At 50.7% G+C, this 25,750-nt stretch overlaps 1 protein-coding gene across 1 annotated transcript; it reads left to right on the top strand.

Moving 5' to 3' along the window:
- The first annotated feature begins 1,258 nt into the window (after nt 1–1,258).
- MCUR1 (mitochondrial calcium uniporter regulator 1) lies at nt 1,259–25,750 on the top strand. The gene is made up of 9 exons (XM_062184683.1): nt 1,259–1,634; nt 8,492–8,611; nt 13,043–13,146; nt 13,618–13,719; nt 14,983–15,024; nt 16,175–16,246; nt 19,176–19,229; nt 20,730–20,844; nt 22,376–25,750. The coding sequence occupies exons 1-9, from the start codon at nt 1,259–1,261 to the stop codon at nt 22,429–22,431; spliced, it is 1,041 nt and encodes a 346-aa protein (XP_062040667.1). The 3' UTR covers nt 22,432–25,750.

Below are 25,750 nucleotides of genomic sequence, written 5' to 3'. Positions count from 1 at the left end.
ACTCTGCCTGTCAAAAAAAAAAAAACAAGTCATCGACTTGAACACATAAGATCTGTGCATCTTGACAGTATTGGCACTCTCGGATTCAGTGTCTTGAGCAGAATTCAAGCATATCAAAGGCTGTTGACACACATTGTTCAATTGCGTTCCCTACCGGTTTTACAGATGCATACTTCCAGTAACATTTTATGAAAGTGCCACACACTTTATTACTTTTTAGGGCTTTATATTTTGCTAGCCCTTACCTAGCTTCCACGACCGTCCCCTCTCAGGGCCCCTAACACATTCTTCACCGTGTATGTGTACACACGTGGCTGTACAGGCAACATCTCCTAGCGACGCCTGACACTCACAAGGGTGCAGTGACTGCCGGGGCACTCCGCATTCAGCAAGTCCACTGCTGGTTTCAAATATCCTCTGATTCTACCAATAGGTCTCCTTTTAAACCCATGCCCCACGTTTCAAATCCCAGCTTGCCAGCGCTTCTCTTACGATGCTCCAATCTGGAAACAACAGCTCTGAGAGTTCAGCCTTTACATGTAAGCCCGGGCCGGTGCTGGGGCGTAGCGGGTAAAACCACTGCCTGCAGTGCTGGCATCCCATATGGACGCAGGTTCGAGTCCCGGCTGCTCCACTTCCGATCCAGCTCTCTGCTGTGGCCTGGGAAAGCAGTAGGAGATAGCCCAAGTCCTTGGGTCCCTGCACTCGCGTGGAAGACCTGGAAGAAGCTCCTGGCTTCAGATCAGTGCAGCTCCGGCCATTACAGCCATTTGGGGAGTGAACCAGCGGATGGAAGACCTCTCCTCTTCCTCTCTCTCTCCCTCTCTCTCTCTCTGCCTCTAACTCTGCGTTCAAATAAATAATTTTTTAAATGTCAGCCCGTTCCCTTGGCCCTGTTAAAAAATTCCTTCCCCTGCCCCCCGGAGACCCCGCTGGGGGACTTCGAACAGGCACAGTTAATCAGTAAAATCTAGGGCAGCCTGGCGGCCAGGAGCTAGAGCGCCGGGCTAACTCCTTCCTGGGAGCAGCAGCGCAGTAAGTGTGCAAACCGTGGCGGCACCGGCCCATTCCGGTTCCGGGAGTCCCCGCGGGGCCCTCCCGCGCGCGGGGCGGGGCGGGCCTGCAGGGGGCGTGGCGTGGCGAGGCCCCGCCCCAGGCCGGAAGCGGCGGGCCCGCGCTCGCTCCCGCGCGCCGACTCCGGCCCCGGGACCGCGCGCGGGCGACCGGCGCGCGCGCCCGGCCAGTGAGCGGCGCGGGGATGGACTGCGGCGCGATCGCCGGCGAGAGGCCGAGGCGCCCGCCCGGCCGCCGGCGGCTGCTGCTCCTCCTGCCCGCGGGCGGCCGCGGGGCCCCGACGCGCCGCTGCCTGCCCCGGCTCCTGGGCGGCCTGGGTGCGCTGCGACCCCGCGCCACGGCCGCCCGCGGCCGCGCGTCCCGTGCCTCCCCGCTGCTGCTGCTCCTGCTCGTGCCCGGCCCGCGCCTGGCCGCCGCCGCCCCGCGCCGGCCGCTGGCCGACTGGGACCGCCCGCGCCCGGGCCGCGGCGGCGCGTGGCGGGGCCCGCCGGCCCTGGGCGGCGTGGGCGCCCTGCCGCTGGGCCTCGGGCCGGCGGCCGCCCTGGCTTCCCCCAGGAGAGGTGAGGGGCCGGGGGCGGGCGGGGTCCTCGCCGGGGAGGCCCGGGGGCCGGGTCAGCCCGGGTCAGCGGCGCCCCGCGCGTGGGGCGAAGGTCCGGGCCCGCCCTTGGCCTCGCGGCCGCCTGGGCTCAGCCAGCCGAGGAGAACCCTGTGACCCGGAGTGCGGACGCGGTGGGGAGGCCACGTGTGCACGCCGGCTCTGGGGTCTGCACCTGTGCCCCTGCTGCAGGTGTGCCGCGTGCAGCGCTCGTGCCCGGCGCCTTTCTGGGCGGGGGGCGTTTCAGGCGGGACCTTTCCCCCTCTGGAGTTGAATTCTAGCGGAGGGAAGGCCCCCCAAGTTCACAGCAACGGGAAAGTAAAAGCTAAGTTCATTTGGTTGCAAAAAATTTGAAAGCCACGCATATGCGAGATCTTCAGACGGTTCGTGCAACTTTTCCTTGCACCAGCAGAAACTTAGCTTTGGATTATATTTTCCCATGAAATTTCGAGCATTTGTTTATGCTGTTTGAGAGTCAGAACTCCCGTAGGCTGGTTTTACTCCCCAAATGTCCCCAGCGGTGGGAGCTGGGCCAGGCTGAAGCCAAGAGCTGGGAACTCATTGCAGGTGTCCTGCGTGAGCGGCGGGGCCCCACCAACCACCTGAGCCATCACCAGTGCCCGCTAGGGTATGCATGAGCAGGCAGCCGGAATTGGCACCCAGGCACCAAAACCTGCCCCTTCTGTGCATAATGTATGCCTGCGTATGTAAGCTTTACATATGCAAATTTAAATTTATGTATATGTAATTGGTAACCGCTATAGGAAAAAGTTAAGGGGGTAAGAACTGGGAAGTGGGTGGGCCTCCCCTTGTGAATTTTAGGGTGAGCACAATGGGTTTCCGTGAGAAGGTAGCCTTTGATGAAGTGCTTGAAGGCGATGAGGGAGATCACCGCGGGGCATGAGATGAGGAATGTAAACCCCTGCTGTTTACCAGATAGCAGATTGTTGATAAAAATACAAAGTTCCCTCAAAAAAAAAAGATCGTGGAAAATGGAATTGAAAGGTGAACTTGTGTTGGTGGAAAAATTTGAAAGCCACGCCCACATCATTTCAGGTCATCACCAAACTTGGCAGAAAATACCCCCTTTGGGTAGTCCATCGGTGTGCATTAACAGCCATTGGTAACCAGTGACCAGGATTGTTTTTTCATAAATTCTCAGCAGAAATGCCCAGCCGGTGTTGGGATGCCTCTGACGCTTCAGAATGCCACTGGCTAGGGCAGCGGCTGGTCAGCGAAGCCCAAAGTGGAGGGGCTTCGTACAGGGAGGGTGGGGGATGAGCAGTGAGCAGTGCTGGTGGCGGGAGCCCCACGCAGTGGTATTATTTTCGTATTTTGCCTTTCGTGTGCTCTCCTGGTTGGAAGCCACCTCCTGCTGATTTGTTTCCCTGTAATAAATCAAGGTTATGGGGCAGCTCTCGCTCTCATCGGCTTGCTGACATATCCGGAAGGTGGTCCCGTGTCAGATGACATCATTCATGGATCCTCTTACAAAATGAGGGTGGATATGTAAAAACCCGGTGCTGTGCCGAATTAAGCAGATAGGCCCCTTGATGGGTGTTTATGCCCGCATTTTCGGTCACAGGGGTGGGAGCATGAAGTTTGGCCCTGCCAAGGCAGCCCTCAGGCAGGACTCAAAATTCAATAAATCTACAGCAGGCTAACTTGTTTTTCAGATTGATTGATTGATTTGAAAGGCAAAGTGGGGGAGAGGGGCAAGATAATGAGCTTCCATCCGCTGGTTCACTCCCCACATGGCTGCATTGGAGCTGGGCCAGCCTGAAGCCAGGAGCTTCTTGTGGGTCTTCCACAAGAGTGGCAGGGGTCCAAGCACTTGGGCGGTCCTCTGCAGCTTTCTCAGGCCATCAGCAGGGAGCTAGATCAGAAGTGGAGCACCTGGGATTTGAATCAGTGCCTATTTGGGATGCTGGCATCACAGGTGGCGGATTTACCTGCTACGCCACAGTGCCAGCCCCTGGCAGGCTAATATTTAAGGTGATAATTTTGTATGGCCCGTAAATGATGTTATAAACACCCAAATGGACCTTGGCAGAAAAAAAAAAAAAGCTCCTGGGCCCTGTAGAGAGGTTGGCTTGGCACCTGAGGTTTTCAGTGGGTCTACGTAAAGCTGGTGGCAGTGGCAGTGGGAGATGTGTGCTTGGTTTCCTTACATGTCCAAGGCTAACACTGAGCCTCTTTTTTTTTAAGATTTATTTATTCATTTGAGTTACAGAGGCATAGGCAGAGAGAGAGGTCTTCCGTCCGCTGATTCACTCCCCAAATGTCTGCATCGACCAGAGCTGTGCTGATCAGGAGCCAGGAGCTTCTTCCAGGTCTTGCACGTGGGTGCAGGGGCCCGAGGACTTGGGCCATCTTCTACTGCTTTCCCAGGCCATAGCAGAGAGCTGGATCAGAAGTGGAGCAGCTGGGACTCAAACTGGTGCACATATGGGATGCTGGCACCGCAGGTGGTGGCCTTACCCACTACGCCACAGCACCAACCCTCTCGGTAGGCTGAAGGTTCAGAGAAAGGACAATTCTGTACTGCACTTCAGCGTAGCTCGGGTCATTTGCTTCCTGGTCCCAGTGGGAATTTCGAGTATTGCTGTGTCCTTGGGTGTTGTCCTTTGTCCGAAAGCAAGCGTGCAGGCCTTGCCTCTGCAGGGGTAGCAAGCGGGAAGTGGCCAGCCTTTTCAGCTCGTTAGAGGCCAGTTTGTCTTCAAAGTGACGTTGCTGTTTCTGGTTCCAGTCACTTGTCTGTGCTGTCCAGATCTGCACTAGCTCCTGCTTAGAAAGTAGCAGGGTGTTTGTTTTGTTATCGGAGTGTGGAGGCAGGGGTGCGGTGAGGAGATTGTTTTCAATCACGTGGATGACTATTTTGTTAGAAACAAGGAATCTGGGAGTGGAATACCTTGTGCTAACACTCTAGACTTGGGTGTTTCCGCACTGTCTGGCCCAGGGGCCGTGCTAGGCTGGGTGAGGGCCTCCCAAGGAGAGCGTTCGTTCGTTCACCTGCCCGCCCTTTCTCAACCCAGGTCACACACTCTGCTCTGGGTCTGTTACCGTGGAGGCCGGTCTTGGTCTCAGATGGAAAAGGAGGGCCCAGATGTCAAGAGAGCTCCTGTATATGGAAAGGAAAGACCTGCAGTGAAGAGACCAAGGGGCCGATGTCAAGTTTTCTCTGCAGACAGTCTCATAATCTACATTTTACAAGTCATCACAGTTCCATTATCTGTGTGTGTGTCTAACAGGGTCCTCCTGGGCTGCCATGCGCCAGGCTCTCTGCTAAATGCTGAAGATAAAAACTGAAGTAAGGCTGACCATTCTCGGGCAGCTTGGACTAATAGGTGATACCAGGACAGCAGTAACACAGCCACAGCTAAGAACTGTGCCAAGCTAAACACGAGCCGGGGAGCAGTAAAGGCAGCCCCCTTACCTGGGTGGAGGCAGCAGAGAGAACTGTAAAGCATGCCGTGAAGAAGGACATAAAAGGGTGATTAAAATTTATTGGAAAAGGCGAACTAGCCAAGCCTGAAGTGCCGCAGGTGCAGGAGAAAACAGGGGAAGCTGGGAGGCTCAGGGCGGGCCGCAGTAGGTGGCGCTGTGGTGCCCGGCGAGACCTTTGCACTATAGGCCGGGGGTTCTTTGAATCCCAGAGCTTGTGTTGACCGTCATACTCAACACACGTATGTCAGTCTGCAGACGGCGTGTCTTTCACTTAACCCAGCTGTGACCATGACCGCGCCGGCTCTGCTCTCTCCAGATTGCCAGTAGTTGGGCAACAGCTGCTGTAGGCTGCAGAGAAGCGTCTCCGTGTGGGTTCTCAGCTGTGTCACGTTTCTCTCTCTGGAGCGTTCAGGAGTGGAGGATTGAGCGAAGGAGTGGCTGACTGCCCGAGCTGCCTTTCTGGTCCTGAGGAGTCCCGAGGAAGGCGGTGCTGGTCTTGGAGTTAGGGGCGACTTGGCTCTCTCCTGCCACTCCTCCACTCCACCTGGCCTCAGCCCAGTGCCAGGCCATGGCAGAATTAGGAAAGGAAGAACAAGCTTGTAGGAAGATTTTCATATAGCCAGACTTACTACATTAAATGAAAATTCTTTATTTAAAAAAAAAAAATTATTCATTTGAAAGCCAGCGTTACAGTGAGAGAGCTTCCTCCATCTGCTGGTTCACTCCCCAAATGGCTGCAACAGCCAAGGCTGGGCCAGGCCAGAGCCAGGAACCTGGAACTGTATCTGGTGTCCCATGTGTGTGGCAGGGGTCCAAGTACTTGGACCATCATCCGCTGACCTCCCGGGCACGTTAGCTGAGAACGGGATTGGAAGTGAACAGCTGGGACTCCTACTAGTGCTCCTATGGGATGACAGTGTCAAAGACAGCAGCTTAATCTGCTGTGCCACAGCACCAGCCCCAAAGGCTCTTTTAATTTAGATTGTCCATCTTTTTTTTTTTTATCCTTTTTTAAAGTTTGATTTAAGGTTAACAATTTTTTATTAGGATGAGGATATTTTATTTTTTTAAATGCTTATTTATTTGAAAGGAGTTACACAGAGAGAAGGCAAGGAGGGGGCGGGGGGGGGGGGTCTTCCATCCACTGGTTCACTCCCCAGTTGGCCGCAAAGACCAGAGCTGCACCGATCCGAAGCCCGGAGCTCCTTTCCAGTCTCCCATATGGGTGCAGGGCCCAAGGACTTGGGCCATCTTCCACTGCTTTCCCAGGCCACAGCAGAGAGCTGGATTGGAAGTGGAGCAGCCAGGACTTGAACCAGCGCCCATGTGGGATGCCAGTGATGCGGGTGGCAGCTTTACCCGCTATGCCACAGCACTCCCCTCCCCCCCATTTTTTTCCTTTTGACATCAAATTGTCTTTTTTAGTCTGGTGGTAATAGTAAGCAGTTGGTACGTTTAAAATGCCTTTCTTGGAAAAATTAAAAATTGGCAACCCAAACGTTATTCCAATTTTTAAAAAGAAATTTTAGTACTTTGTGAAGTCCAAAAGCCAGAAAGCGATTATAGTTTACGATACTGTTTCCCTCAAGTGAATACCTTGAAACGGGAAGTTCACAAAACGCGTTGGATTGGGACCTGAGTGCATCTGTCAGGACTGTTAGAATTCATCTCACTAAGGAGAGGCTATGCAGAGATGTCACAGAAGACTACAGACATATCCTCTGTAAATAGAGATGCAAGACCCTCAGCAGAACAGAGCAAGCCAAATCCAGCAACATATGAACGGTATTATCTACCATGACAAAATGAGATTTATCCCAGAGAAGTCAGGTTTCATTTAACATCTAAAAATAAATTATGTAATGCAGCGTATTCATAGAATAAAGGACAAAAGCCACATGAGAATTCAGCAGATGTAGAAAAAGCACTTGTCGATTCAGCACCATTTTATGATTAAAAGAAAAACAATCTCAGTAAACTAGGAACAGGAGGGGAGTTAATCTGATAAACAGCATCTTTGAAGAACCCATAGCAAATAACCTGTTTAATGGAGAAAGACTGACGCTTTCCCCCTAAAATCAGGAACAAGACAAGGATACCTGCTTCTATTCTGTTGAGCAATAGGGTGGTTAAGCAAGAAAACGAAGTAAAAGGCATCCAGACTGGAAAGAAGTGGAACTATTGCTATTCTCTGACGATTCTTAAAGCTCCACACATTATTGAAGATGTAAATAAAGGCAAACACAGCCCGTGTTCATTGATGTGGATGGTTCATGTTGATGGACTTTCCAGAAGTCCACCAGGAGCTGTAGCAAGCCCAGAATAACCAAACTCTGTCAAAGAACAAAGTTCAAGACCCACTTCCTAGTCTAGAACTTGTAATAACACCAAAAGTAATCAGTGTGGTAAGGGCATAAAGACAGACATGGATTCATGGACTAGAAGGAAGAGCCCTCGAACACGGGTGACACTTCAGTGGAGAACATGGTGGTGACACAGCTGGACCCTCTGTCACACACCACATGCAAAATTAACTCAAAATGAATCAAAAATGAAAATGTGGGTGTGAATCTTCCTGTTCTTGGGTTAGCCAGTGGTGTCTTACATACGACACCAGAAGTATAAGCAACAAAAGAAAAAAAAATTAGAAAGTTAGACTTAATCAAAATTAAACTTTCCTGTTTCACAGGACACTATCAAGAAGTGAAAAGGCCCAGAGAATCAGAGAAAATATGTGCAGACCATAATCTGATAGGGAACTTGTTTGTAGAATGTATAAGGAACTCCTGTAGCTCAATAATAAACAAATCGCCCAATTAAAAATAGGCAAACGACCTGAAAAGATGTTTCTCCAAAGAAGATACACAGATGGCCAGTACTTGTAAGCACATCAAAAGATGCTCGACATCATTAGCCCTCAGAGAAATGCAAATCAAAACCACAAGGAGGTACCACCCGGTGTCCACTAGGATGATTATAACTTTAAAGACAGGCGACAGGTGTTAGCAAGGATGTGGAGAAACTGAGCCCTCATTCACTGCGAGTGGGAATTCATAAATAGATGAGTGCTTGTCTGGGGTGAGGACAAGGAGCGTGCAGAAGTGCTGGGGGAGCCAGAAGGTGATGGCCAGATGGTGCAGTTTCTTTGCGGGGTGGTGAGGATGTCCCAAGCTGACAGTAGGTAAGTTGCATAACTCAAAGTAGACAAAACTATTGAATCGCACAGTTGAAGTGAGGGACTGTTAGGCACGTGAGTGTAATTCACCGACGCTTTTAGGGAAGCCAGGCCTCTGGGCTGTGTCGTGTTGGCGCGTGTTCTGGGTTGCCTCTGCCCCCCTCGAGTCTGTCGTGAACTTCCTCTCCTTGCCGTCCTAGAGCTGAGCCTGTCTGCTGGCTGCCTGCAGCTGGAGCACAGGAGGAGCGACTTCACCTCTTCTGGAAACAGGAAGCTCTTCTTTGACACCCACGCCCTGGTGTGCCTGTTCGAAGAAAATGGTAATCCTTCTGGCCACTCGTTGCTTTAGAAAGACCTGGTAACGTTTGACTTTTCTTACGATGTCCTTGAACTCTTCACATTTCTCTTTGACTTTTAACCCTGGAGACAACCTTTTGATCTTTTTAAGTCCTCATTTTTTGCTAACTGGTTCTGACACATTGTATCTTTGTCCAAGTAAAGTGTATTTTTATAACACCCAGCATGGAAGTTCAGTGTTACTGTGTGCCTTTTAAAATTTTATGAAATTGAAATACTCAGTAGCAATTATTTGTTAATTTCAACTTACTGTGAATATTGGTGTTTGTTTTGTTTTGTTAAAGATTTATGTTATTTATTTGAAAGGCAGTTACATCAGGCCCAGCGCTGTGGTGCAGGTTAAGCTGCTACCTGCAACACTGTATCCCATATGGGCACCGGTGCAAGTCCCAGCTGCTCTGCTTCTGATCTAGCTCCCTGCTAATGCACCTGGGAAAGCAGCAGAGGATGGCCCAAGTGCTTGGGCCCCTGCACCAGTATGGGAGATCCAGATGAAGCTCCTGGCTCTGGCCTGGCTCAACCCCTGCCATTGTAGCCATTTGAGGAGTGAACCCACAGGTGGAAGCACTCTCTCTCTCTCTCTCTGCCTCTCCTCCTCTCTCTCTGTAACTCTGCCTTTCAAAAAAATTTTTAAAAAGAAAGGTATAGAGAGAGACTCTTTCATCTGCTGGTTCATTCCCTAGCACGGCTGGTGTTGCAGGTGGCAGCTTAACCTGCTATACCACAACACTGGCCTCAGTTTGGTTTTTTTGAGAGAGCAAGACAGGCAGACAGAGCTCCTTTCTGCTGCTTTGGTATCTGAATGCTGGGAGCTGGGAACTCAGTCCAGGTCTCTCACAGGGTGGCAGGGCCCTCCTGCCTGAGCTGTCCCTGCGGCCTCCCAGGATCTGCATTTGCAGGAGGCTGGAGTCAAGAGCCGGAGCCAGGGATCCAACCCCAGCCCTTTGCTGTAGGATGCAGGAATCCTGTCTAAGACACCCACCCTGTACTGTGTTCCTATCATGTTAATTTTCAGGGTAACATTTTTACTCATTGCTGTTGAGCTACCATGTGAAAGATTGCCCTGGCATAGGTGGCATTCATCAAAATTGCACTCAGAATGTAGATGACAGTCTTAGAGTTAATCAGGTTCAAACGGATGACACCAGCCATGCTTCTCTGCTGTGACGTTTTCAGATGTGTGTCTGTTCTTCCTGCACGGTGTAGTTTCTTAACCAGTCGTGCATGTTCATCTCAGGAAGGTGCCTCACAGGCCTCAGACAAGGTGACAGCATGACTTACTCCCCGCTTGCGGCGGGGAGTCAGAAGCTCTGAGTTCAGGCTCACCGTACCCACTTCTAGTTGTGCCAGCCTGGAAAGCCCTCTCCCCTGCCAGCCTCGGCTTCATCTGTAGCATAGCTGTAATGAGAATCCCAAAGACAGGAAGTGAAACTATGTACTTGAGCGCACTCTGGGAAACCTCTAATGTTCTATTGGAATCGCCCCACTTGAGAGAGTGAAGTGGAAGTGAGAGGGGGCGTGAGTAGTTATCCTGATAACTAGACATCTTCCTTCTTTTCTGGGTTTCAGATATTTTCCTTTTTTTCTATAGGATTTATTGATTTATTTGGATGGCAGAGTTATAGAGAGAGGGGGAGAAAGAGAGAGAGCTTTCATCTGCTGGTTCATTCCCCTGATGGCCTCAATGGCCAGGGCTGGGTCAGGCCAAAGCCTAGGGACTGGAATTACATCTGGGTCTCCCATGTGGGCGGCAGGTGATTCAAACTGGTGCTCCAGCGTTGCAGGCAGCAGCTGAACCTGCGGTGACACCGGCAGCCCCTAGGTTCCAAATCTTGGCTTGCAGATATTTGTGTCTTTCAATACCAGCAACATGAAGACCCCACCTCATGTGTGGTGGGGAGGGGCTTACCCAGCCGGACATGGATGAATCATGGACGTCTGAGGTCACGGGCTTAGGATGAGGCCACAAGGGACCTCCATAGAATATTCTTCCCTTTCTTTCTCCAGAGCTGTGTCACCTGGTAAGCAAAACTTCTGTGAGTCCATGATCTCACTCTTGGTGTTGTATTCTCTCATTCCTACAAGAAATTACTTTGTATCTTGTAACTCAGCAGGCTCTTAGGCTCAACCTCTTTTAATTCCTTCCTCCTCCCTGTATAGCTTTGGAGTTTGTTTTGTCATCAGCATAAGTTTCTTTCTATTTCTGTTCTTTTCCTTTCTGAACCTAATTATGTTTAACTATGAACTCTTCATAGCGATATTTTAGAATCTGCAAAAGATGCTCATTTTTTTAAAATTAGGAAAACAGAAAAGAGAAACAAAACCCTCAGAGCCCTAGTACCCCAGAAGTAAACAATGTGGATATTTTGGTGGGTGGCCTTTTGGATAGTTTTCTAGATGTCTGTGATGCACACATTGAAAAACTAATGAATTTTATGGGCTATGTTGTGGTATAGCAGGTTAAGCCACTGCCTGTGAAACTGGCATCCCATATGAGTGCTGGTTCAAGTCCTGACTGCTCCACTTCCAATGCAGCTCCCTGATAATGTGCCTGGGAAAGCAGCGGATGACCCAAGTCATCAGCCACCCATGTAAAAGCTGAGATGAAGCTGCTGGCTCCTGGCTTCAGCCTGGCCCAGCTCCGCCCATTGCAGCCATTTGTAGAGTGAACCAGTGGATGGAAGATTTCTCTCCCTGTGTCTCTCTCTCTCACTGTAATTCTACCTTCCAAATACATAATTTTTTTTAAAAAATTGGTGGATTTTATTTATTTTTTGACAGAGTTAGACAGTGGGAGAGAGAGACAGAGAGGTCTTCCTTTCGTTGGCTCACCCCCCAAATGGCTGCCACAGCTGGCACGCTTCTCCGATCAGGTGCTTCCTCCTGGTCTCTCGTGTGAGTGCAGTGCCCAAGCACTTGGGCCATCCTCCACTGCACTCCCAGCCACAGCAGAGAGCTGGCCTGGAAGAGGGGCAACTGGAACAGAACTGGCACCACAACCAGGACTAGAACCCAGGGTGCCGACACCACAGGCGGAGATTAGCCTTGTGAGCCACGGCGCCAGCCTAAAAATTAGTGGATTTTTAATAAAATAAAAAATAAAATTAGGTCTTTGGAGGGCCATTTCTCTTTTGTTAAATATGTGTGTTTGTTTCTTGTTCTAATTCTATGTTCAGTCTCCTCCAAATTACAAGCTGTGTTAATATGAACTCTACGGTGGGCTGGTGCTGCAGCGTAGCAGGTAAAGCCGCCACCTGCAGTGCTGGCATCCCTTAGGGAACCAGTTTGAGACCCGGCTTTCCACTTGCGATCCAGTTTTCTGCTATGGCCCTGGAAAACAGTAGAAGATGGCCCAAGTCCTTGAGATTCACATGGGAGACCCGAAAGAAGCTCCTGGCTCCTGGCTTCAGATTGGCCCAATTCTGGCCATTGAGGCCAATTGGGGAGTGAACCAGCAGATGGAAGACCTTTCTCTCTGTCTCTCCCTCTTTCTGTCTGTAACTCTACCTCTCAAATAAATGAGTCTTTTAAAGAAAAAAGAATTTCCCTTTAAAAAATAACTCTACAAGAATCAATAGAACCTTCTAAAGTTCTTTTTTGTTTCTTTTTTAGGATTGATTTATTTGAAAGGCAGAGTAACAGAAAAGAAAGACAGAGACGTTCCATCTGCTGTTTCGTTCCCCAAGTGACTGGGGCAGGGCCAGGCCTAAGTCTGGAGGCAGGAACTCAGATGTCGGACAGCAGTGTCGCAGGCAGCAGTGTAACCTGTGCTGCGACACCAGCCTGCGAAAGCTCTTACAGGTGGTAGCATGTAGGGAAAGACTGTGTCCCAGGGGCTAATGTGAAATATGAGTTACTAACCAAGCTGATAAAAAACGATAGTGTTGAGATGAACTCTGTAGTCATTTCAGTATCATTTATTAAAGATCAAAGAATAGTTTTCCCAAGTGTGGGTCCCCCAAACTAATGATGGAAAAGAGTGGTGGAGGACAAAATGAAAGAACGGGCTCTGTCTTAGCACTGAGTGAAGTAGCAGCTGGATTCCGGGTTATGTAATGAGTTATTTGACAGATTTATGCTGGATACGAAATAAGCTTTCCTATTCAAGAGAATTACTTTTTAAAAGTTTTATTTATTTATTTGAAAGAGTTACAGAAAGGGAGAGACGGACAGCTCTTCCATCTGCTGCTTTACCCCCTAAATGGCCACAGTGGCTGGAGCTGGGCCAATCCAAAGCCAGAAGCCTGGGGCTGCTTCCAGGTCTCCTATGTGTGTGGCAGGGCCGCACTGCTTTTCCCCGCTTCTGAGTTCGCACGAGTTTGCTGTGGGTTGGTTCGCTTGTTTTCTGATGGCTGCAGTTCTGATTATGGTGGTTTTGTTTGCTGCTGGCTTAGGGTTTACAACTCAACAAGCAGAAATCATCATGTCGGCGTTGGTCAAGATTGTGGAGGCCAACATGGACATCGTGTACAAAGACATGGTCACGAAGGTGCAGCAGGTCAGCGCCGAGGGCCCGGGGTGCACGCCGGGAATCCGAAGTGGGGTGCTAGTGATGTAGTGGAATTTGGGGGGCGGTAATATTCATTTGAAAAAGTATGTGGTCATGTAGCCATACTGAGAAGCGAAAGATTAAGGTGGCATAAAAAAAATGCGTATTCCTATTTAGACAGCTCTCAGAGCATCCCTATGCTTGCAGTGTGCTCACTGTGTGTGCACACTGGTTGCCGCACTCAAGCCTCCTGCAGTAAGTGGAGGTGTGGCCGGAAGGACAGGCCGCAGCTTCCTGTCGGAGTCCTCTGCCCACCCTCCTTGCTGCCTGTCACTTGGGAGTGATGCCAGACGTGCCTCTCTCTGCTTTGCTTTTCCTCCTCTCATCTCTCACCTGTGTTCTTCTGGCTTTCTCATTAAGGCGTTAGGAGGCGGATTTCCTCAGCTAGAGTGGCTGACGTGTTTTCTTGTCTCTTGCTAGGAGATCACCGTGCAGCAAGTCATGTCTAAGATCGCCGCTGTGAAAAAGGATATGATTATTTTGGAGAAGAGTGAGTTTTCAGCCCTGAGAGCAGAAAATGAGGTAAGACGACAGAGCCACCCCCACTTCCCCAGATCTGTTATTTAAAGGTACCGGGAGCCGGCGCTACGGCTCACTAGGCTAATCCTCCACCTTGCGGCGCCGGCATACCGGGTCCTAGTCCCGGTCGGGGCACCGATCCTGTCCCGGTTGCCCCTCTTCCAGGCCAGCTCTCTGCTGTGGCCAGGGAGTGCAGTGGAGGATGGCCCAAGTCCTTGGGCCCTGCACCCATTGGGAGACCAGGATAAGCACCTGGCTCCTGCCATCGGAACAGTGCGGTGTGCCGGCTGCAGCGCGCTACCGCTGCGGCCATTGGAGGGTGAACCAACGGCAAAGGAAGACCTTTCTGTCTCTCTCTCACTGTCCACTCTGCCTGTCAAAAAAAAAAAAAAAAAAGGTACCGGGGTATAGCACACACGAAAAAGGGCACAAGGAGGCGTACATCTGGTAGACTTTCAGAGTGCACACGGCCAGACGAGAGGAGGCCATGCATCATCATTCCCCAGAGTCCTGCTCACTCACGGCCCCTCTGGCTGCTTCTGCAGTGAGGGAGGAGCTGTCCTGGCCGACACCCCCCTCGGCTGGTCTTGCCTGTGTTAGAACTTGGTTTGATGGGACTGTACAGGGGTCCTTGCCGTTGTCCGTGGTGGTAACTGAATGTGCCGCATCATCCTGGTGGGAAGGGCATTACAGTTGTTTCCGGTTTGGGGTTACTAGGAGCAAGTGCTGCCAGAACTCCCCTTCTGCGTCTTCCTCATGCGGCACGTGGGGTCAGTGTTGAGATCAGTGCCGTCCCTGCGCCTGCCTTGTCTTTTCAGTCTGACTTGTTAGCCCGCACGGGAAGGCCGTTGATTGCCTGTTGACCTTAGCCTTGAAAGAAACCTAGTGAAAAGGTAAAGTTTGAACCTCTCAAAGTTGGCCTTCAAATCACCCGAATAAGGGCAGAATGAGTTAAAAGGAGCATAGAAGGAGGCTTACCAGGGTCCCTCAGGCCCATGTGCGTAGTCACAGCCCTCGTGTCACTGGTGTTCTGTAGTTCTAGGCGTGAGAACGGGTTGCAGGATGCGTGCGCGCACCGTCGCGCCACTGTTGAGTTACTGTTGTGCTCTGAGTGTGGCTCAGTTCGTGGAGAGGGGGGGAGGACCGGGCATAAAGGCGGCTTCCCTCCTCCTCCACAAGCACGTTGTGCTGGTCCCCATGGCTGACGTTTCTCTTCTTACTGTTCTGAGCATATCCCTAACTTGTTTCTTTTCTGTGTGTTTTTAGAAAATAAAACTTGAACTGCATCAGTTAAAACAGCAAGTAGCGGTAAGAGTTTCTCTCCTGTTTGTCAGCTTGTTTGTAATTTTATACATTTACTATTAACTAGAATGTGAGAAATGCATTGTGTCTTTTAAAAATTTAATTCTTCCTGGCCGGCACCGCGGCTCACTAGGCTAATCCTCCACCTTGCGGCGCCGGCATACCGGGTTCTAGTCCCAGTCGGGGCACCGATCCTGTCCCGGTTGCCCCTCTTCCAGGCCAGCTCTCTGCTGTGGCCAGGGAGTGCAGTGGAGAATGGCCCAAGTTCTTGGGCCCTGCACCCCATGGGAGACCAGGATAAGCACCTGGCTGCTGCCATCGGAACAGCGCGGTGCGCAGGCCGCAGCGCGCCTACCGCGGCGGCCATTGGAGGGTGAACAACGGCAAAGGAAGACCTTTCTGTCTGTCTCTCTCTACTGTCCACTCTGCCTGTCAAAAAAAAAAAAAAAAGTTTAATTCTTCCTGAAATGCTTGTGGAATATGCCTCCAAAGTACAGATTGGGAGATTTACCTAAGAACATGGCCAGGGAATAAATTATTGCTGTCTGTAACCAAATTCATTAAGAAAATTGTGTTCTGGGTGGTTTAAAGTCAAAATTTTTCTAAAGTAGTCACATGGAACCTTTACATTCTGTTGAAAGAAACTTTATAGAATTACATGTGGTTCTTGAATGCTTACTGTACTAGCTGTTTGTGTTTCTTTTTTAATTAGGATATAGATGTTAGAAAAGATTTTGATGAGTGTTAGAGATAAGGCTTTATTTAAACCAGGAATTTTGCTGCTTTGAATCCATCTTTGCCTTGCAAAGTTGTCTAAGGAACTGGGTTTATTCATAAATGTCAGAACGGAGATGACATCAGGGTGGGTACTGAGTTTAAACGCAACAGTAACCCACCCTAGACCGGCTAAATCATCGCAAGGGATTATGTGTGTAGGACAGGGGAGCCCTAAGACAAGACCGACTCCAGAAGGGACTTACCCTGAGCCCCCGACAACACCAGGTCCCAGCTCTGGCTCTGGAAGCCTCCGGCTGAGCCCTGGCCTCTGCTTCTCCCCTGGGACAGAGGCGGCAGGTGCAGCCGTCTGAGGCCTCACGTGTCCCAGAAGGTTTGGATTTCTTACTTTGTCTGTCTTTGTTGTTTACCCTCCTACTAGGATGAAGTGCTCAAAGTCCGAACAGATACCAAATTAGACTTCAATCTAGAAAAGAGCAGAGTGAAAGAGCTGGTATGTTCCTTCGTTAACAACAGACGATGATAATTAGTTTCTTTTCAGAATGGGACGCTCACTGAGGTCTAAGTTTATATGCAAGTCACAGTACTGTTCAGTATTTATCCTTGCATCAATGCTAGACATAATGTTAAAATTTTACTTATATTTTGAGTTATGGTTTAAACTTGATTCCATCAAAGTAACATTAAAATTAAAATCTTGATCCAGTTGAGTGGATCTTTTTGTTTCAGACACTGGATCACATAGACATTAATAAAGAAGTTAAACACAGTCTTGATCTATTTAATACTGACTGAAAGCTCCACTTGGCCTTAATTTTACCTGTGAATAAAAAAGGGAAATTAGATTAATTATCTCAGACATGAATAATAGCATTATTAAAAGTCAAATTCTACATTGAAATTCAAGTTTTAAAATATTTGTGTGTTACCCTTTCAATGCAGTGAAAAGTCATATGTTTTAATAAAGGTACATGTGGAGTTAAAAATGTGGTTTTCAGCCGTCCTGGTGATCGTGGTCTTGCCACCTTCAGATTGGTGGCATTGGTTACATGACGCCTGTCTGGGTCTCAGCATGAGGGGGGCTAGGGCATGTGGAGCAGCTCGCTGCAGCTCAGAACCAGGTGCACCTGTCCTTCATCCCCTCCTTTCCCATCAAAATGTGCTACAGTGGTAAAGGAAGCTAATGTTGAAACCCTGACAGGTAAGAGGGATTTCAAGAGTAAAGCCCAGGGCAGTGTGTGTAGTGCAGTTAGTGTATCTAACTTGCGTTAATGGAGGTGAGTTCCTGGGCCTGCTCATTATCTTAGTAAAGTTATCATCTTAAATTAAATTAGAAATTAACTACGGTGATCTTTACAGCCAGTTTCAAAAGCAATGTGGCATATAAACAGGGAGTACAAGGGGCTAGAGCACACAGGTGTTACCTTTAAAAATCATGGCAGGGGCTGGCATTGTGTATAGTGGGTAAAGCCACCCTCTGTGATACCAGCATCCTGTATGGGCACTGGCACATGTCCCAGCTGCTCCACTTCTGAAACAGCTCCCTACTAATGGGAAAAGCAGCGGGGGATGGCCCAAGTGTTTGGGTCCCTGCCACCCATGTGGGGGACCCAGATGAAGCTCCTGGTTCTGGCCAGCGCCATTGTGGCCATCTGGGGATTAAACCAACAGATAGAAGATTCTCTATCTCTCTCTGTAACTCTGACTTTCAAAATAAACACATCTTTAAAGATAATCATGGCAATGTCAAGATTCAGGCTTCTCTTGTCTCTAGGGGGTCAGTGTTCAGTGAGTGGAGGTTACAGCTGAGAGGTGTACAGGGGATCCAGTCCACCCTGCCCTCTGGTGGTGATCTGGTGGATGGCACACACCAGGTCTTACACCCTCGTTGATACAGCATCGTTGTCTTGGGATCTTCAGTTTGGGTGCTTTCACCTGGGTGGGTTTTTTTTTTTTCCTCCTATATTTCATAGTTAGAAAGTTTGTAAATACTTCTGAACATTAACTTTTTTCCCTTATAAAATGTTCATTTAGGGCTTAAAATTCTTCATTGAAATTACAGCTTGTCATTTGCTCAGTGAAATCCCAGCGCCCACCACTAAGGAGATACATCTGATTTTGATCTTGGTATCAGCAAATTGGCACTGAATCTTTTCGCTGACATTAGTAGCCACAGGCAAGGTGCCGTTTTAATTCTGAGTAGAACCAGTCACTCCTGTTAGTAACTGTGTTGTGACTGCATTGAGTCTTTGCTCCTTGTATCAGCAGGCCCAACATGTAGGGGTAGACATTTAGCCTAGCTGCTAGGTTGTCCCTGCCCCACGTTGGAGCACCTGAGTTCAACTGCAGTCTCCAACTTCCTGCTAATGCAGACGCCAGGAGGCAGCAGTGACGGCTGGAGTGATTGGGTTTCTGCCAACCCCGTGGAGTGCCTGGATGCCATCCACAGCTCCGGGCTCTGGGCTGGCCCAGCACCAGTCTTTTCAGACATTTGGGGAGTGAATCGGCAAGTAGATGCTTGCACACTCTCTGTCTGTGTCTGCCTCTCAAATGAATACGTTTTTTAAAATTAAAAAGAACAGTTGACTGTATTGTACCTTAAAATAGTGGTAGCTTAGTGTATTTATATATTGTTTCATGATCACAGTGTCTTTGCCACAGATAATTCCTTGTAGCTATTTTTTCTCCAACCTCATATCTTTCCTGTAACTCAAGTGGTAACGTATTTTGCTCGTAGCCAAGATGGGTAGCTGCCCACTTGAATTCGTTGTCCACCATTTTCAACCCTCCCAGCCCTGAGAAGTGTCCACATTGGTGCCAGAGAATACTGCTCTCATAGTGAGAGAGGCCTAGAACAAAGAGATAAAAAGAGAGAGAGAAACAGAGAGGGAAAAGATGACAAAAGAGAATGCAGATGTTGGAGCAGTGTGTGAGTACAAGAAATCACAGCAAATACAAAGAACGAGGCAGGCAGGCCACTGCGTCCCAGAGGTGATTTCTGGTGTTACGTATTCTAGGAAGTACTGAGAATATTTATTATTTTTTTAAAAATCAATTAGTTTGAAAGGCAGAGTGACGGAGATCTTGCACCTGCTGGTTTACTCCCCAGAGGACCTCAATAACTGGGGCTAGGCCAGGCTGAAGCCAGGAACTCCATCCAGGTCTCCTGTGGGTGGCAGGGGCCCAAGTATGTGGTCCACCAGCCGGTGCTTTCCCAGGCACATTATAGGAAGCCAGACCAGAAGCAGAGAAGCCGGACTCAAACCAAGCACTGTAATAGGAGATGCCAGCATCACACGCAGTGGCTTACCCACTGCACCACAGTGCCAGCCATGGACCGAGATACCAGAGCTGCCAGCACAGGAGAAGGCACCAGACAAGGAGAAGAGGGGGACCTGACTCCTGTCACGTGTTTGTTTCAGTACGCACTGAATGAAAGGAAGCTGCTGCAGTTGAAGACAGAAGTGGTGGAACTGGTAAGAAATGAAACCTTTGACTTTGGTCTTTCCGTTCATCTTTGCTTCCTCTTACACACAGGTTTGGAGTCATGGGATTTTTAAAAATAGTGGTAACATGTGTGTAACATAAAAATTACCATCTTAGCCATTTTTAGATGTAGATGTACCGTTCAGTGGCATTAAGTACATTGGCACTTTTGTCTATCATGGAATTCTTCCTGTTTTCTGGAGTGGAAGCTCGGTATCCATTCCCTCCTCCCTGCCCCTGGCGACCCTCATTCTACTTTGTATATGGATCTGATACCTCACGTACAGGGAATCATACAGGGGTTGCCTTTTGTGGCTGGATTATTGCTCTGAGCATAGGGTCCCACGTCGTTGCCAATGCCAGCACTTCTTCCTTTTGGGGGCTGCTCAGTATTGCACTGTGCGTACATCACCACATTTTGCCCGTCCATCTGGTGGGGGGCACTGGGGTTGCTTCCCACTCTGGGCTGTTGTGAGTACTGCCACAGGGAACACAGGTGTGCCAGTATCTGCTGGAGGACCTGCTTGCGGTCTTCTGGGTGTACATCCCGAAGCTGGGTGTCGTAGGCTTTCTGTGCATTTAATGAAATATTCAGTTGTCTTAATGAAAGTTGAGGTGTTGGTGACTAGCAGATAGAAGGGGTGGGGAGGTCTTGCTGTGTGTTTAACCTGCAGCATACTACATTACCCAGGCCCCCAAAACACTGAAGGTGCTACCATGAGAGAATTCTGGAATACTGGACCCTTTCTCTGCCCTTTTCCACTCCTCGGACATTGATTTCCTGAATTGCTAGCCATAGGATGTATTTGGTTGCTCTGGGATTTTTAGAGAAGCCCTCTTGGTGTTTTCATGCATTAATGTAGTTACACAACCCCTTTAGGGTACCAGGCAAACCCACTGCCCTCTGGGGGTTAGTTATATCTATTGAATTGTGTGGGGAAGGACACAAATTGGCGTTTGAAAGCCAAGCACCGTATGGATGAAACACCTGACGCTTGCTTCGTGAAAGCAGAGAGCTTACAGAACCATGACTCGAGACAGTGTCGGGATAAGCATGTTGGGCTTCTAGGTCACATGAGGCTCCATTCATTTCCTGAAAGAGCTGTTAGGGCTGTGGTGCGCCTCTCACCAAGAGGGATTTGCTTTGCCACCAAGCATAGGCTGACTTCCTAGTGCCATGTGGTTTGTACAGCTGTGTGTAGTCCACGAGAGCGGGCATGTGTCAGTGACCACATCTGATCAGCCTGGGTGGAGGCAAGGCCAACCCTACTGTTTCCCCTTTTGTCAGACGAGGAGACTGAGGCCTGGAGAGGTCGGGGGCCGAGCACCGCACGGTGGCCGGAGGGTGGCAGAACTGAGACTAATGTCCAGACTCGAGGCCGGGCACAGGCCCCCACGTGCCTGCAGCCTGCTGGGCAGGAGCTCCGGGACTGAGCGCAGGGGGGACAGTCCTGACACACCTAACGCTCTGAACCTCTTTGTTCCAAAAGCACGCCCAGCAAGATCGGGCCCTCACCCAGACAGACAGGAAGATAGAGACCGAGGTCGCTGGCCTCAAAACCATGCTGGAAGCGCACAAGCTTGACACCATTAAATATCTGGCAGGTAAGCTGCTTTACGTCTTAGTGCCTGAAACAACCCGGAAAGCAGTCAGGTTCATAAAACACCTCCCTGACGAGACTGCACTTCTGTGTGTCTCTTTCTTTTTTATAAAGATTTACTTATTTATTTGAAAGTCAGATTTAAACAGAGAGAGAGGCAGAGAGAGAGATCCGCTGGTTCACTCCCCAGTTGGCCACAATGGCCGGAGCTGTGCTGACCTGAAGCCAGGAGCCTCCTCCTGGTCTCCCACATGGGTGCAGGGGCCCAAGCACTTGGGCTTCTTCTACTCAGGCTATAGCAGAGAGCTGGATCGGAAGTGGAGCAGCCGGGACTAGAACCGGTGCCCATGGGGGATGCTGGCATTGCAGGCGGCAGCTTTACCCGCTTCGCCACAGCGCCAGCCCCATTTCTAACACTTTTGTACGTTCACTTCAGAAATTGGAATTCATCTTAGAATTTCCAGTACATGGAGGATACTTACTGCAGTTGGCATTTTTTTCTTTCCTCGTAGTGAATAAACTAAAGACATATTTACAGTTGATGAAACCTTAAATTTGGCCAGGTAGCTGGACGATGGCTGTCTGGGACTCTAGTGAATCAAGACAGGGAATGCTTTGTGAATCAGATGGAAGGTGTGGGAGTTGTGGTCTTCAGTGGATGACACTGTTTTTAAAGCAGTTGTTTTGCTTTTTTGTAATTTTTGAGCCAAAACGCAAAATGAAGATTCATGTGTGAAAAGAAAAAAATAGGCCGGCGCCACAGCTCACTAGGCTAATCCTCTGCCTGTGGCACCGGTACCCCAGGTTCTAGTCCTGGTTGGGGCGCCAGATTCTGTCCTGGCTGTTCCTCTTCCAGTCCAGCTCTCTGCTGTGGCCCGGGAGTGCAGTGGAGGATGGCCCAAGTGCTTGGGCCCTGCATGGGAGACCAGGAGAAGCACCTGGCTCCTGGCTTCAGATCGGCACAGGGCACCAGCCGTAGCGGCCATTTGGGGGATGAACCAACGGCAAAGGAAGACCTTTCTCTCTGTCTCTCTCTCTCTCTCTCTCTCTCTAACTCTGCCTGTCAAGAAAAAAGAAGAGAAAAAAATAACCACTGTTTCAAGTCAGATTTCAATTCAAATATTTAATCAAATATTTTAAGTTATGAAAGTGTTTAGTAGCTACTAACAGAGGTGCCTTTAGCAGTGGCATTTTTGCGTCCTGTGGAAGCGCATCTCCCTGTATAGTCTGTGTGTGTATATTTTGTGACATGGGCGTTCTGTGAGTCTAAACTTCTAGTGAAAGGTTTCCTTGAAGTTTGCATGCATTTGTGCTTTGAAGGTGATGATTTCAAGTTATGAGTTTGTTGTTCTTTTTAAATAAGACATTCCATGACGTAGGATGCATCAGTGAGCAGATGAGGTTTCTAGGTTTTCTTTTGTTTTCTTGATGGAGAGAGGTGATTGTGTGATTTTTTTTTTTTTATAATAAAAAGATGTGCCCTCAAGTAACCATTGGTAAAACTAATAGTGCACTTAACTGTTTTTCTCTTGCAGGGTCTGTATTTACATGCCTAACAGTAGCTCTGGGATTTTATCGCCTTTGGATGTAATAAACTGCCTATTTAAAGAGATTTCTATGGTTTTGCCTTAAGAATACCAGTGCATTGCCTCTTTTTTTTTTTTTTTTCTTCTGTTTCAAATTTTAAAGCTGATTTTGGCTTCATGCATATCTTTATGCAAGTGATGGTCGGGGAACCAAGGTGTGGATGTCAGGAACTGGGCAGTCATTCCTTGCATCTCCTGTCCGTGACTCCGTCACTGGGTGGTGTGGACACCATGTTGACAACGCCACTCAGCAAGCCGTGGACTGGGTCTCACCCGTGGTGCCCACCGACGCCAGATGTCTCTACAAGTCTCTACTACTTTTGGTCATCTCCACTTAAAGGGCATACTGACTTCAATAAGTACCGAAGAATTACCAAAACTAACCCAGGAGTGCCAAGTCCTCCTCACCTACCCACCCAGCCCTCACACCAGCTCTCCCGGTACCAGAGTACTGCTTAACTCAGCTGTAGTCTACAGCGAACAGCGGTTTTGGCTTTGGGGTTGGGTGGGTGGGTGGTTGGTTCGGCGTGTTTATTTCCATTGTCCTAGTAAGCTCTGTTACGGTTATTTTGCTGTGCCGTCCTGCTAATGACGTTCTGATTGCAATGAGGACTCTGTCTGACCTCTTAGAACGTGGTGTTCCCCTTCCCCTCCCATGGCTGGGTTACCTGCCTGCTCAGCACGGTGCTCTGTGAGGTCTTGTTTGCTGGACAGCCTGCTTCCTCCCGGTGTCACCTGCTCTCTGACAAGGGAGACACTTGGCCCTCACCTGGGTCTCTGACGCACACGCCTTTGCCTGTAACCAGCTGCCGTGGGCTTTGCGAACGAGACCCAGGGGCCGTCACGTCCGTCACCGTCCTAATGGCGGCAGATTTCTGTGGCCGCAGTGATTCTCGTCCCTACCGTAACTACCTCTGTGTTAAGACACACAGTCCTCGGTCCCGCTGGGGTTACCGTGGAGACGCGCGTGCCCGGCTGATTCACATGAGTGGCGCGTGGGCGAGAGCAGGTGTGAGAGAAACGGACGCTGATGGAGCCTGCGCATCCTCCGTGCACGCGCGTGTGCGCGCAGTCCGGCGCCCTGACCACCCTGGGAGAGTAAGTGCCCGCTGTCACGGTTCCAGCCACACTGGCTCAACAGAAAGTTACCTTAGTGCTGCGGGTGTCCTTTCCAAACTCTGGGAAGTGTCGTCGGCGCCTTTTTGGGAGCATCTGTGTAGTCCAGGGTCACGGCTCGATGTAACGTGGGCACCAGGGCCTCGTATTCACAGTGGTGGCAGTGTAAAGTGAAACTCTCCTATTTATAATCTTTGAGTAAATCGGAGCGGTCCCAGCCGCTCGGCGTCCTGTGGGCGCCCGCCTCTCTCTCAGAGGAGAGCCCTCAGGGGAGCTGCGTGCCGGCTGCTGCCTTGGGTGTAGACGGTGCGTGAGGGGCGTCGCGCCGTCCACCCCGCCGTGGTCAGTCCCCCGCGGAGCCCGCACCCCCTCATCCGATCGATCGCACCTCCAGAGCGGACCCCCAGGGGAGAGCTGCCTGCGCGCTTAGCCTCCGAGCGCGGCCGAGAGCCGGGAGGCATCCGTGCGGCGCGGGGACACGTCTGAGGCGCCCGCTGCTGTCTGAGGCGTCCGCTGCTGTCTGAGGCGCCCGCGGCTGGCGTCAGGCGCCCACTGCTGGTCTGAGGCGCCCCCTGCTGGCCTCAGGCGCCCCCTGCTGGCGTGAGGCACCCGCTGCTGTCTGAGGCGCACGCTGCTGTCTGAGGCGCCCGTTGTCGGCTGTGAGGCGCCTCCTGCTGGCTGTGAGGCGCCCGCTGCCGTCTGTGAGTGCCCGCTGCCGTCTGAGGCGCCCGCTACTGTCTGAGGCGCCCCCTGCTGGCGTGAGGCGCCTCCTGCTGACTGTGAGGCGCCCGCTGCCGTCTGTGAGTGCCCACTGCTGTCTGTCTGAGGCGCCCGCTGCTGTCTGAGGCGCCCCCTGCTGGCGTGAGGCGCCCGCCGCCCTCGGAGGCCCACGCAGCATTCGCCGAGGATCCGGCCGCGTCTTCCGCCACTCCGCTGGGCCGTGGATTGTGCTGCAGAGTCCTCCGCGGTACTGTGCCGCCTTTTCCTTTTTCTGGTCTTGGGAACAACGGAGGGTCCTTCTGCGGGCGTGGGTGGGTGGGATGCAGGCCCGGAAGCTAAGGGTGGGTGCAGGCCCGCATCTGGCCTCAGGGCTGTGTGTGGAAAGCGCTGAGCCGGACACACAGGCGCGTCCAGCCCAGCTGTCCGAGAGCGGGGAGGGCGCCCTGGCCGCCGAGACCTGGGCCGGGCCTGGCGGGGCCGGCGGGGCCCGTGTCTGCAGCCCGGAGCGGAGTAGCCGCCCCGGGCGGAGCCTGGCGTTGCCCTCCCGGCACGGAGCACCCTCCATGCCCTGCCCCCGGCCTCTCTCGGGGTCTGGGCGCCAGCTCCGCGCCCTTCCTGTCCCGTTAATCAAAACCCGCTCTGGGGTCAGCTCTGCTGCGGGGCTGCCCTGCCCTGGGCGCTGATGTCGCCTCCGGCGGGTCGCAGCGCCGTCCAGCACGACTGGGCCGGGGAGGGTCCGTCTTTGCCCTGCGAGTGAGCCGGGCTCCGCCGTTGGGAAGCCCTGGGCTCCGGACGGCAGGCTTCACTCACGCCGGAGCCTTGCTGGAATCTGTCTCCGAAACCCCTGGGCCATGGCCGGCAGGCCCCCACGTGCCCGCGCCGTCGTCGGCCCCTCTACCGCCTTCCCTCTGCACCTGTGCCCACGACAGTGTCCCTCTGTCCCCTGCCCCCCATCGGCCGCGTCAGCACGGGCAGCCTCGCCCCACCCTCACAGCAGGTAGACGTCTCCACTCAGGGCTGGAGAACTCGGACGTTAGCTCCAGTTTAATCAAACTTGCCGCAGCTTTCCTGGCGCTAAACGCAAAACCGTGTTAACCAGCAATAATCTGTTCTCTCTATGAAAGGTTTGAGAATACCTGGTGTTTCATTGGAATTTTATTCAAGAAATATTTATCGTTTCACAGATACATGTTTATGTTCCTTTGATTAGAACCCAAATCATTTTAACCATTGTATTAAATATTCAATTACATTTTATTTACTAAGAGAGTGGGTTTATTATTTATATCTAAAATAAAGTAATTTTATATGGCTAATAAATTTTTCTAATGTTTCAAACTAAATATGACAAAGTAGAAGAGCTTCTTCCTAAAACACTTCATCTCAACTCTTAATTCCACGCCGTGGAATAATGATAACCCTACTGAATTATAAGTAAATGTAATATTTGGACATACATAGAAAATAAACTTGAGAGTGATTATTTGA

This window comes from Lepus europaeus, chromosome 3 (genome assembly GCF_033115175.1).
Source record: "Lepus europaeus isolate LE1 chromosome 3, mLepTim1.pri, whole genome shotgun sequence".
Lineage (NCBI taxonomy): Eukaryota > Metazoa > Chordata > Mammalia > Lagomorpha > Leporidae > Lepus > Lepus europaeus.
The sequence above is the reverse complement of the archived record's forward strand: the minus strand, read 5'-3'. Positions and strand labels throughout refer to the sequence as shown.

Bases quoted from the DNA above. Each gene is read 5' to 3' on its own strand.
- MCUR1 (XM_062184683.1), top strand. From the start codon at position 1,259: ATGGACTGCGGCGCGATCGCCGGCGAGAGGCCGAGGCGCCCGCCCGGC. The intron at 1,635-8,491 runs GTGAGGGGCCGG...TTGCCGTCCTAG, and splicing joins CCTGGCTTCCCCCAGGAGAG to AGCTGAGCCTGTCTGCTGGC. The intron at 20,845-22,375 runs GTAAGCTGCTTT...TTTCTCTTGCAG, and splicing joins CACCATTAAATATCTGGCAG to GGTCTGTATTTACATGCCTA.